General features: G+C 45.3%; 1 protein-coding gene across 1 annotated transcript in view; it reads right to left on the bottom strand.

Annotated features, from left to right (window-relative positions):
- Positions 1-3,383, bottom strand: part of NPEPL1 (aminopeptidase-like 1) — a 34,425-nt gene extending 31,042 nt beyond the window's left edge. Inside the window, exons 1-2 of the mRNA XM_011992298.1 lie at positions 3,303-3,383; positions 699-805 (exon numbers count right to left, since the gene is read on the bottom strand). Coding sequence (XP_011847688.1) covers positions 699-764 — 66 coding nt within the window. The 5' untranslated portion in view covers positions 765-805; positions 3,303-3,383. The remainder of the gene's footprint in view (positions 1-698; positions 806-3,302) is intronic.
- Positions 3,384-13,136: the final 9,753 nt, after the last annotated feature.

Genomic DNA, 13,136 nt, shown 5'->3' with positions numbered 1-13,136 from the left:
GTCCTCCAGTGGGGCCTGGGCCGACGTAGGCCCAAGCCCACCCTACGCAGTTCCGGCCCGATCAGGCCTCAGGCCGGCCCCAAACAGGTCCCCCGGGGTCCCAGAGCAGCCGCTTTTGATCCCCAGGGACCCCGCACCCTGGCCACCCATCAGGCCGGAGGGGCCCAGTGACTCCTGGACTTGAGTCGGGTCCTTTTGTCCCACTGCCTGGCATGGTGGGCACAGCGGGGACCCTCACTTCCTCCTCACTTAATCGGAGGTTCCCTGGCGTTTATCAGACCCCACTCTGCCAGGCACTGCCCTGGATGTGAGAGTGTGCCAGGGACGTGGCTTTCCATCCAGGGCACTGCTGCTGGGATGACCAGTTACAAATCCAGGCACTGCCTGGCTGTGTGGGGGGCCTTCCCACCCACCCCTTTGCAAGAAGGGTTATCTGGCACAGTCTAAGCAGGAAAGAAGGGAGGAGATGAGACAAGGAAGGAGCAGGGTGACCTGAGTCACCTCAGTCGCCTTGCAGGGGAGGAAAGGCCATCAGAGGGTGCGGGGCAGGAGCCGGGTGGTGGAGGAGCCAGGGGTGAGTGGTGAGTGTATGGTGGAGGCGGAGGGTCCCACCCACAGGGTCAGATGCAAGGGTCAGGAAATGATGATGCATTGGGGAAGCTCCACGCAGGAGTCATTTAAAAGCAAAAATCTGTTACCCAACATCCTGATTGCTCAAGGGCCTTTGGTTGGTACCTTTCTCTGTTTCCTCCATGTAGTTCCATAAGCTACTCCTCTTATTTTGAGTTTCTTCTTCATTACCAGCCTAAAAATGGAAAAAAAGAAAAAAAAAAAAAAGCAGTGTCAACTCCCTGGTGTGGTGTGGGAGGTTTTCCACCACTGACCTCCCAGCTGGCCCCCTAGCTCCCTCACTTATAGCCCAGCCACAAGCCATGCTTTCACCTTCCCTGTCTGTGGACTCCAGGTCTCCCTGCTCAGCTCTGAACCTTGGTCCCTGGCCCCAGGGCAGGCCCTCGGAAACACCACATAGACTAGAGCATCAGCATCCTGAAGGCAGGTCTTTTTGCCTGTTTTCTGTTTTTTTGTTTTTTTCCTCCAGTGCCTGGCACAGAGCAGGCACTCAAAAAAAAAAAAAAAAAAAAAGCTGTTGAATGACTGAAAGGAATTCCTTTGAAACCCTCAGCTTTCCTGACATAAAAGTCAACGCTAATTGGATCTTATTTTCTTCAAAAGATTTTACAGCAGCTGAATGTTTTCACACATTGGTAAAGGGTACTAAGAGTGTGTATAAAGATCTCTCACTCTTTTTTCTGTTTGCAAATACGTTGCAGACAGGCACACAGCACTCCAGAGGACTGAGACAGCTGGAGGATCTTCCTAGAGGGTGAGAGACTAAGGCCATGCCCTGACAGATGTAATAGGACTTCCACAGGCGAAGAGGTTGAGAAAGAAGGCATTCCACGTGGGAGAAGTCCTGGGAGGAAACACAGACGCAGAATATGTCCAGCAGGCTCTGAAACCTGTGCGGTTAGAACAGAAGGTTCCTGGAAAATAGAAGAGTGGGTGAGGAGATCGACTGGGGAGCCTGGTTCACTCTATAGAATTTTACAAACTGAAGAGGGATCCAAGAAGCATTTCAGAAAGCCAGATCCAGCAGGTTTGTGTACCAGGAGTTGGAAATGAGATAAACTGTTGGTGGAGAGGTCATTTTGGAGATGTTTTTCTTTTAGAATTCTTTCATATTTAAGAATACACTGAATAACCCTGACAGCCCCCAGAAAGGATGAACAAAATGATTCAGTTCAACCAACATTTTGTACACAAAGCAAGAGAAAACATTAGATGCTTGTTAAAAGCAAATATTGGTGATTCTGGTTTTAAGCCACGCCTGAATTGAAGAAATCCAAACTAAACAGAACGCTAAGGAATTATTCCACTTCAAATGCCTGCCAATTTCCTCAAGATGCAGCTTGTGACAGATACAAATACATTCCAGGAAAGTACTTTCCCCTTTTCACTGCTGACTTTACAGACTTTAACATAAATAAGACAGGCAGCACTTTGTTTAGATAAATTTTGATGAAGGTATTAATCCATGGCTTAGTATATATTTCACTATCAATGAAAAATTCACCTCTATTTAATTTTCCTTAAAAAATGAAAGTTTAAAACAAATTACCAGATCTTTAATGCAACCCAAAAATCAATTTATGTTTTTGATGACTTGAAACCTATTCCACATCCAATTGGATGTTCAGACTTTGCTCAACAGTTGAAGAAAAGATTAAAAACTTCTGGAACAAATCAGAATAAAGTTCCTAGAACTTATTAGGATGTTTTTTGGTACAGTTCACATCCTAGGACACATTTCTGAAATCCTATCATGTAAGATGGCTCTATGTGTTTGAAATGTGCATTTATATGTTAATTTCATGTCAGGCTTCACCCGTATAAAACCTAATGCCTGCTTAGACTCAGCTGATCGCCACGAGGCTCTCAGATTCCATTATATCCGATACTTCAAAGAAACACTCATTTCCGTGGTGCGTCTGCTTCATGTTTTCTGGTGTTTTCATTCATTCATTCATTTGACGTACATTTGTTGAACATCAGTTCTGAAAAGCTCCAGGACCCGTCAGGCTTTGGGGATGCAATAGCGTGTGTGTGTGTGTGTGTGTGTGTGTGTGTGTGTGTGCATATGTGTGTGTGGCCAGAAAGAGGAAGGGGGAGCAAATAGAACAGTAAAATCCAGAGATCCAGTCACTGGGAGAAGACTGAGTTAGGGAAGGCCCCTTGGACTACGATGAGACTTTTGAGTTGGGTCTTGAGGGATGGGTTAAAGTCTGTCAGGCAGTCTGATCCCCGACCAAGAAATTGTTCATGCAAAGGCCTGAAGTAGTAAAGGACATTGTTCATTCTGGCACTGTCAAAAGCTCATGTGGAACCAGGCCCCATGACTCAGGCCTGTAATCCCAACATTTTGGGAGGCTGAGGAGGGTGGATCACTTGAGGCCAGGAGTTTGAGACCAGCCTGGCCAACATGGTGAAACCCCATCTCTACTAAAAATACAAAAATTAGCTGGACATGGTGGTGCCTGCCTGTAATCCCAGCTACTCGGGAGGCTGAGGCACGAGAATCACTTGAACCTGGGAAGCAGAGGTTGCAGTTAGCCGAGATCGCGCCACCACACTCCAATCTACACTACAGACGCTCTGTCTCAAAAAAAAATAAGAAAGAAAGAAAAAAAAAAAGGAAAAGCTCGTGTAGCCAGACATAAAGTGTGCATAAAATATACACTGACCTTGCAGGTTGTACTTGACCTTGCAAGTAACTGGAAACCAGTGGAAGTGCCTCAGGCAGTCCTAAAGTGAAATCAAGGAAGGGCTCCTTCCTGCTTCAGAATGACCTGCTCATGAGCCCAGAGGAAGCAGAGGCAGACTCAGCTCCAAGGACCTCCCTCCACCACATGGAGCTGGAGCAGCTGGCTGAGAAGTGAGCCCACAACCAGTGAAAACTGTGACAGCCACACGACCGCCTCAAATGCTGCCCCGCGTTGTGGATGTTTGTGCTGTCCCTCGCCACAATCTGAGTGCCTGCACAGCAGGCAGGGCCTCCATTCCCTTTTGCAACTGGCACCAGACACGCCACCTAGATTTGCACTAAATGTTCCCTGAAGGGAGGAAAAAGAACTTGTTGCCATGAAAACACATTTCTCTAGACACTTTTTTGAAAAGTTGATTAACTTTTGGAAAAGATGAAAAACTAGTATAATGAACACTTGTATACCCTTCACCTAGATTCATATATATATACACACAGATATATATATATACATACACACACCCACACAAATATACACATACACACACACCCACACACACACACATATACATACAGGCACACCTTGGAGATATTCTGGGTTCAGTTCCGGACTACCACAATAAAGTGAGGTATGCCTGTATATATACAAACATGCATATATGTGTATGTGTGTTTATGTATATGTATATGTGTGTATGTATATGTGTATATGTGTGTATGTATATGTGTATATGTATGTATGTGCACATATTTTTCCCTGTACCATTTAAAGTAAGTTGTATACACCCCTACCTCACTGCGTATGTCTTAAGAACAAGGACACCAGCTGGGCGCGGTGGCTCACGCCTGTAATCCCAGCACTTTGGGAGGCCGAGACAGGCAGATCTCCTGAGGTCAGGAGTTCAAGACCAGCCCAGCCAACATGGTGAAAACCCGTCTCTGCTAAAAATACAAAAATCAGCCAGGCGTGGCGGCACGCGCCTGTAATCCCAGCTACTCGGGAGGCTGAGACAAGAGAATCGCTTGAACCTGGGAGGTGCAGTTTGCAGTGAGCCGAGATTGCGCCATTGCAATCCAGTCTGGGCAACAAGAGCAAGACTCTATCTCAGAAAAAAAAAAAAAAAAAAGAACAAGGACACGAGCCCACATAATCATGATCATGTGCTGATCATACCCATGAAATTTAACATTGAAACAATACTATTATCCAGTATACAGTTTGCAATGAAACTTCAATTGTCCCCTTGTCCTTCATGGCTTTTTCTTTTTAAATCCAGAATCCAAATAAGGCATTGCATTTGGCTGTGAAGACTTTCTGGCCTGCTTTAATCCAGAGCAGTCCTTACCGTTCTTTCACGCACTGGTATGTGCTACAGAAGCTCTCACCATCTGGGTTCGTCTGTTTCGTTAGATTTGGGTTGAACTTTTTTGGCAAAAATACAGGTTATGGTTCCCATCGAACCTCATCAGGAGGCACATAATCTAAGTGTCCCCCATCATTGGGCAAGTGGGGTCTGCCAGATCTCTTCATGGTAAAAGTGTATTTCCCCCTTTTATAATTAATTGAATTAAAATAATTTCCTCTTTATAATCCATGGAGTGACACTTTGAGACTAAGAACCTTCTGGGTCCCAACCACCTTTTCCCGAATGTCTTCAGTATCCAGTGATGATTTCTGCCTGAATCAGGTATTGGTTGAGTGACTTTCCAGCTCTATCCTCCCTTCTACACTTATTACCTGGTGTTCTTCAGCAAAGACCTTCCCCCTCTCCCCAGGGCTGGCAGCGTGATGTGTGGAGTCCAGTGCAAAACGAAAATGCAGAGCCTCTCTTTCAAAAAACAATTTCAAGATGGCAACAGCTGAGCACTAAACCAGGCACAGGGCCCATGTGGCCCATGGTGGCTGCACACCCATGAAGCCAGCCCTGCCACAGCCCATACGTGTGTGCATCTCATCAAATGTCACTGCTCCCAAGTGGGGACCCACTTAGGCCAATGAGAGCTGCATCAGGCAGGCTCCTTTTTGATGCATTCTTATCCGTTTTCAAGGGCTTTGTCCTTTCTGGAACAGTAAGATGCTCACAGGCCGGGCGCGGTGGCTCACGCCTGTGATCCCAGCACTTTGGGAGGCCGAGGCGAGTGGATCACGAGGTCAGGAGATCGAGACCATCCTGGCTAATGAAACCCCGTCTCTACTAAAAATACACAAAATTAGCTGGGCGTGGTGGCGGGCGCCTGTCGTCCCAGCTACTCCTGAGGCTGAGGCAGGAGAATGGCGTGAACCTGGAAGGCGGAGCTTGCAGTGAGCCAAGATTGCGCCACTGCACTCCAGCCTGGGCGACCAGTGAGACTCCATCTCAAAAAAAAAAAAAAAAAAGAAGTAAGATGATCACAGGCTCACTTTGTTCTTTCCTTGACCCAAATCCAGAGTCAGTCATTTCTCCAAGAAACCTGGCTCCATTCAGTGAGGGGAAAGGTTGGTTAGAGCCAAGAGCTTCAGAGTTAGAGACCAAGCTCTTGTGCTGGGCATGCTTCCTGCCACTTGGGCATCATTGCTCCTGGCCCTCTTGGATGTGGAAGGATCAGGTTTTCTTTAACATCATGAGTTGATACTGATTCCTCCCATTCAAATCCACATGATAGGGCTTTTCCTCACCTGCCTGTCTTCCATAATTGCATCTCCCTCTGCCACAGTGAGAACCCTGGTTCCCAGTCCCTCCTGGGATTTCTCACTCTCTGTTTCCCACACTCACCAATAGCCTCTGCTCCCGACAACAAACCCACAACACAGAGTTCAAGATGTTTTAACTTTTTGTTCCTAAGAGTATATCCCAGCGATATATTCCACATTTACTTGATTTTTGTGCAGCTTACTGATTTGATGTACATTTAGTTTCATAAATCTGTACTTCACAGAAGGGTTCACCATTTTCCTTTTTTCTACATTTTCTTTTTGACTACATATAACATTTTGTATCATTTAAATCACACCTGTAAAAAGGAAATATTCAAAGGAGTCTCCCCATCCCTGCCCTTCCCCCCTTTTCTCAGTCATCCTTCATAGGTAGTATTTTTACCCCCACAGGTAACCTTTTTCACCCCCACATGTAACCGTTTTTATTAGCTTTTATCTTTCCTGATTCTATCTGAAAAAAAAAAAAAAAACAAGATTATTCATGGATCTTGAAAGGTAGCATACTACATGCCATCTTTTGCACTTTGCTTGAAAAGCACATTTGGTAGCCTCATCTGCATGTACTGTGTCTTTACTTTCTGGTATCAGTGGGATGAGAAAATGTGTTAATAAAAATGTGCCAGCAGAATCATTTATTAACAACAAAAAACATCTCTTCTAGCATCAGTTTTTAGGACCTCTCTATAAAATGAGGGGGGCTGGGGCCAGGCACAGTGGCTCATGCCTGTAATCCCAGCACTTTGGGAGGCTGAGGTGGGCAGATCACCTGAGGTCAGGAGTTCAAAACCAGCCTGACCAACACGGAGAAACCCTGTCTCTACTACAAATACAAAAAGCCAGGCATGGTGGCACATGCCTGTCGTCCCAGGTACTCCAGAGGTTGAGGCAAGAGAATCGCTTGAACCTGGGGGACGGAGGTTGCAGTGAGCTGAGATCACGCCATTTCACTCCAGCCTAGGCGACACAGCAAGACTCCATTTCAAAAAAAAAAACAAAACAAAACAAGTGGGCTGAACTAGTTGCTCTCTGAGGTCCCTTGACAATCTAGCAGCCTAAATTATCCTCCCAGGAAGGACACAATGTAAGACAGCAATAACCTTCATGTCTCAGGAACTAAACTCTATTTACTTCTGAACACCAGCAAAATTATGTTTGTAGTTGCAAAAGTTTTCAAGGGCATGTTGAAGACCTGGAGCCTTTGGACAGGGAGGCTGTGAGAAGGAAAAGAGAAATAATTAACAGACCAAATGTGGTTCCACATTCCTTTAAGCAAACTCAATATAAGAAAATGGAGACTTACAGAAAAGCAAAATTAGGGGCTAAATGTTTTTTTTGATGGAATCTTTTCTTTAGGAAAACTTTCACTTATAGGATCCTTTTAGATAGTATGTTTCTCTAGAGCATTGAAAATGATTCAATCTTCAAACCTGAGTCACCTTTTTTTCCAGAAACACCCTGTGTTTATTATACATCTATCTGCAGTATCTGAATATAGATCTTTTAAAAAGCAAAAAGAATTGACTGGACGTGGTGGCTCATGCCTGTAATCCCAGCACTTTGGGAGGCCGAGGCAGGCAGGTCACCTGAGGTCAGGAGTTCGAAATCAGCCTGACCAACAGGGTGAAACCCCATCTCTACTGAAAATACAAAAATCAGCCAAACGTGTATTTTTAGTAGAGATGAGGTTTCATCATGTTGGGCAGGCTGGTCTCGAACTCCTGACCTCAGGTGATCTGCCCGTCTCGGCCTCCCAAAGTGCTGGGATTGCAGGCGTGAGCCACCACGCGAAGTCTTTTACTTAACGTTAAGCACTAGGAATACACAGTAAATACACACTATAAAGTACTGTTTTTAAAACAGGATTTATTTGTTACATTATAAACTCGGCAGCACACGAAACCAAGTAGTGAATACATCTTTGTCCCCCCTTTTAAATGAGAGGCAACTTTTCATCTCCCAGTGCTCTTGGGACCACAGAAAAGGGGACCAGGTAGATGGGAGGACTCAGCACTCTTGGGTAGGGGGTGCTTCGGGGATCTAAGTGGAAGAGGTGATAGGGCCGGTGGTCAGCTCAGGGACTGCCCCTGTTGGGGTCCAGGGCCTGCTGGTGTATCTGTACCACTGCTGGGACTTTGGTAGCTCAGTGTTGTGCAGATACAAAATGTATGCCTCCGTGAGGCACACGATGTAAGTGCTGAAGTTCTGTGTAAATTTATTAGCACGAACTGAAGGTACTGTCATTGTTTAACTCATCCGACCTTTTAAATGGATAACCAACCTTGAGGCTTAATTGGATTTAAAAAAAAATCAATTTCTAGCCATCACATAGTGTTGAAATGAAGTGCTGCATTCTCAGGCAATTGTAAAATCAGTTTTGCTCAGGACTATTTTTTATTATTTACAACTTTAACATGACATTATCCATCTTGATAAGCGTTTTATGTACACACATACCTTTCATAAACAACCACAAACATACACGTACGTACACCAAGTCACGTCACAAAAGAATCATCATTTTCCGTTGAGCAGCAGGCTGATTCATCAGCAGCAATCTCTTCACACCAATTACACAAAAAACTGAGCTGGGGATAATGACATACCACTGTTTGCAAATCTCTCTCAGCCTCAGCCGGTCTCATCTTTGTAATAAGAAAAAAATCCTTGAGGAAGCTTTTTACCAAATCGCATCTTGACCATTAAATCTTTCTTGAGGAAGGTCATTTAATTTTATGGAAAGAAATGAAAAATTAAAATGGCATAAGCAGAAATAGTGCTGATCTGGAAATCAGAAAGCTGACAATTCTAGTTCTAGTTCTGTGGCTTTGGCAAGAGGGAATCTTGGGTCTCAGTTTCCCCCTCTGGAAAAGAGGGATGTTGGGATGGGGGGAGTTGTTCTCATTCCCCCACAGTTGATGAAAATGGAGGTCTATTATGGTGTCCTGAGTCAGAACACCAAGTTAAACACACACACACACACACACACACACACACACACACACACACACACAATTTAATCCCTCAGCACTTCCTCTGAGAAAAAGAGACCAAATGATGCATAACGAGGGTCTTCTGCCTCCACAACATGTAATCATTTGGATGATTAGCTAAAAGCAATTATAGAATTGTAGTTGACAAACAGAAAATGCTAAGCCCAGTGGTCTCTTGTAACTGAGCCTCATTTAAATGTGCATTGTGTTGAATGGAGCCTCATTTAAATGGTCCATCCTAGCCAGATTACGGAACTGAAGTGGAGAACCACACAGTTACCCTGAGCATTCAGGACAGTCCAGAGAGCTAATTTGGACAATTGGACAAATGATTATTTTCTTTTGCCTCAATTGACCAGATAATTGTACACAAGTCTCTGCCATTTGACTCCATAGAATGTCCCTTTGTGTAGTAAGAAAGCCTGGTCATAGACTGGTACCATGACGTCTGTCCGAGGGTGGCATGGAGCTGGGGACAAGACACACAGCTGACACCCACCATCTAACTCTGAGTCCTAAATCAGAAGCACTTTCACACGTGCTGAGTCTCTGCTTGCACCCAGAGCTCTCATTAGTTCCTTCTAATACCCATCACTTGGGAGGAGGTTGTTTTCAAAACAGAATTAAACAAAACCATCAGGCAACAAGGTTAGAAGTGGAGTCTGGGTGGCCAAGAAAATTAAGTTTTTTGTTTGCTTTCTGTTTTTGAGACAGAGTCTCACTCTGTCGCCCAGGCTGGAGTGCAGTGGTGAGATCTCGGCTGACTGCAAGCTCCGCCTCCCGGGTTCACCCCATTCTCCTGCCTCAGCCTGCCAAGTAACTGGGACTACAGGTGCCCACCACCATGCCCGGCTAATTTTTTGTATTTTTAGTAGAGATGGGGTTTCATTGTTAGCCAGGATGGTCTCAATCTCCTGACGTCATAATCCACCTGCCTCAGCCTCCCAAAGTGCTGGGATTACAAGCATGAGCCCCCGTGCCCTGCTTTTTTCTTTTTTTTTTTTAAAGATGGAGTCTCGCTCTGTTGCCCAGGCTGGAGTGCAGTGGCACAATCTCGGCTCTCCGCAACCTCTGCCTTCTGGGTTCAAGCAATTCTCCTGCCTCAGCCTCCCTGGTACCTAGGTTTACAGGCACGTGCCACCACAACCAGCTTACTTTTGTATTTTAGTAGAGACAGGATTTCACTATGTTGGCCAGGCTGGTCTTGGGCTCCTGACCTCAAGCGATACACCTGCCTTGGCCTCCCAAAGTACTGGGATTATAGGTGTCAGCCTCTGCGCCCGGCCAAGAAAATTAGTTTTTAAGAGCCAATATACACCAAGATATACAATTCTAGGCATGCATTCATGTGCATGCACAGTGCTAAGTTCTGAAATGTAGCTCATGCTGGATGAACCAGGTCTGCCTACCTAAATCTTAGAATGGAAACTTACCATAACTGATTGATGAATTAGAACCACAGAGAAGCAGGAAGTCTTTGTGATGCGCTGTCTTCCCTACACCCAACTAGGGATATCCCTTCTGTGAAAAGCTCTCTCCACATGGTCCCACATGGTTTAACTAGGGTAAGGGATGCCGATGATCAAAATTAAGGCCACATGTAGAATGACATGCTCTCCTATTAGATTTAGATAGAAACGGTGCTAGGAAAATAGGCTAGGTAAATTTTGTTGTGGCTACAGAACTATGGCAGACAGACCGGGAAGGAGTCTAGATTGCTCAAACGTTGGATCAGGATCAGACTTCTTATAGGATGGTCGCTAAATTTCCAGAGGAAATCTATATCCAGCCTGTTTACCTGCTGTCAAAGTGAGCATTCAAAGGGACACCCCAATGGTCTCCCACTTCCAGGCCTCCTGGCAAGTCACGCCTCCAAGTCACTGGTGGCATCTTGCAGCTCTCCACTGACAGCAATGCTTCTTCGGATTGTTGTGTCTGCATACTCTTGTAGCACTGGTTCAAGACTGGGCCACCAAAGACTTAGCTGAGAACGTAACCCAAGAGGTCACCAGTTACGTGGGTGTTGTACCTTTATGTGGTCCTCTTCGGGATGGAAGATTTCTTTAATGTTATTAAGTATCATTGCCGGTCAGAATATTCTTGAAGCCTATGGCAAATGTCTCTCCTTTCAGAGTGGATTTGATTCTTGGACAGAGCCAGTGGCCAACATGTGAGTTGGGGAAATGTAATTTCTAAACAAAAAACAAGGTGAGAGCGCAAGAGGAGGATGTTTCTTTTGTGTAGTTTGTCAACAGGCTCTGAAAGGAACTGCTGTTGAGTCACCGCAGCACCTCAAAACCAAACACCAAGTGCGCCAAGGAGACCTGGCATGACAGCTGCTATTTTTTGTATGCATAAGTTCTGGTGACGAAACCACATACCCCTACCATCACTCAGGTCCACATCTCCCACCAGCAAAACATATGCATCAAAGTCAAGTTTCAGGACAAAGGTCCTCCTTGGAGGACCCCAGGACAGGCACAATCAAGGGGAAACATAGTCTTGGCTTTGAGTTCAACTGGCAGACACTGTCTCTGAAGTTTTTGGTGTAACAAAGTAGGAAAAAATGTCATTTAGAAAGTTAAGTCTCCTAGAGCCTGTGTGTAAGAACTGCTTCTCAACAAGACACATCACAGTTTTATTTGAAGATTTCCAAATGTTTCTTGGTATGTATATAAAGCACATATTTTCATAAGAAAAATAATTATCTGCCTTTTCGGCAGTTGTTCTTTTTGTATATTGGATAGCAAATAGATTGTCCCTTTGAAAGCATCCATTAGATAGATCAACTTGCAGACACTGAGGCAAAGGCCTCAGGCACAAAACAGTCAGGGGCCCAAAGGATCACAAAACTGGCCAGGCCCTCTCCTAACACAAATGCATTGGAAGAAACCATGAACCCATTGTTAAATTAATACTAGGATTACAGGATGTTCTTTAATCTGCATGATTGCTTTATTGTACAAAAAGTTTCCAGTAACAGTAAATTGGTTTTAAAAAAGGACAAAAAAGTCATTTTGGATAGAAGCGCTTCACTAATTGCTTTATTTAAGCATACAAGAAAAAAAGTCTTATCTGACCAATTAGATTGGAAGGGTTTTATTACCTTTAAGAAGCTATTAGCTAGGATAAAACACTGAAAGCACTTGTGTCAAAACAAATAAATAATGTAAATAACGCTCTCTCAATTAGCAGAGAAAGCAGTGAATCCGTTAAATCAGAGACACACACCACTTCACAAGCATGGCTCAGCCAGCACCACCACCCCCAAAACGAACAAAACAAGAGACAGCAGTTTTCAGTTACAATCTTGGGAAAGATCAGGAGCTTTGGAAAATGGATGGTAAACATGTCTGTTTCTCCTTCTACCTCCACTCAACCTGAGCTACCCCTGGACACTTTAAAGGAGGCATGTGTCCAGAAGATGCGTCCAGGGATGCCCAGAGGGAGCCTGCCCTGCTAGGCCTCCTCTCAGAGGGTGCATCCCAGGCAGAGGAGACTGGCCTGGGTGATCATTACCTCCATGGCCCAACAGAGTGTGGAAAAGCATGAGGTGCCCACAGACCATGGCTGTCAGCGAGTAAAGGGAAAGAAACCCTGAGGTACCATGATTCTTTTCCTCAAATGCTACTGATCTCTCCCCAAGTACAGGCTCAACAGAAAAATACAGTGGTTTGAGGACTCCAAGAAGTCAGCACACAGGCCCGGGGACAGCTCCAGGCTGGGTCTGTCTCTCTCCCACCTTGGGAAACCAGTTATAGCACCAGTGCCCTGGCTTCAGGTGGAAAGGGACAGCTCTCCCACCCAGACGGGATCTTTACAACTATTTTTTTTTTTTTTGAGACGGAGTCTCACTCTGTCACCTAGGCTGGAGTGCAGTGGCGTGAGCTCGGCTCACTACAACCTCTGCCTCCCGGGTTCAAGCGATTCTCCTGCCTCAGCCTCCCGAGTAGCTGGGATTACAGGTGTGTCCCACCACGCCCAGCTAATTTTTGTATTTTTAGTAGAGATGGGGTTTCACCATGTTGGCTAGGCTGGTCTTGAACTCTTGACCTCATGATCCGCCTGCCTTGGCCTCCCAAAGGCTGGAATTACAGGCGTGAGCCACCGCGCCCAGCCCCTCCTTAAA

This window comes from Mandrillus leucophaeus, unplaced genomic scaffold, assembly GCF_000951045.1.
Source record: "Mandrillus leucophaeus isolate KB7577 unplaced genomic scaffold, Mleu.le_1.0 Scaffold41, whole genome shotgun sequence".
Lineage (NCBI taxonomy): Eukaryota > Metazoa > Chordata > Mammalia > Primates > Cercopithecidae > Mandrillus > Mandrillus leucophaeus.
This window is presented reverse-complemented; position numbering and strand designations above follow the sequence as displayed.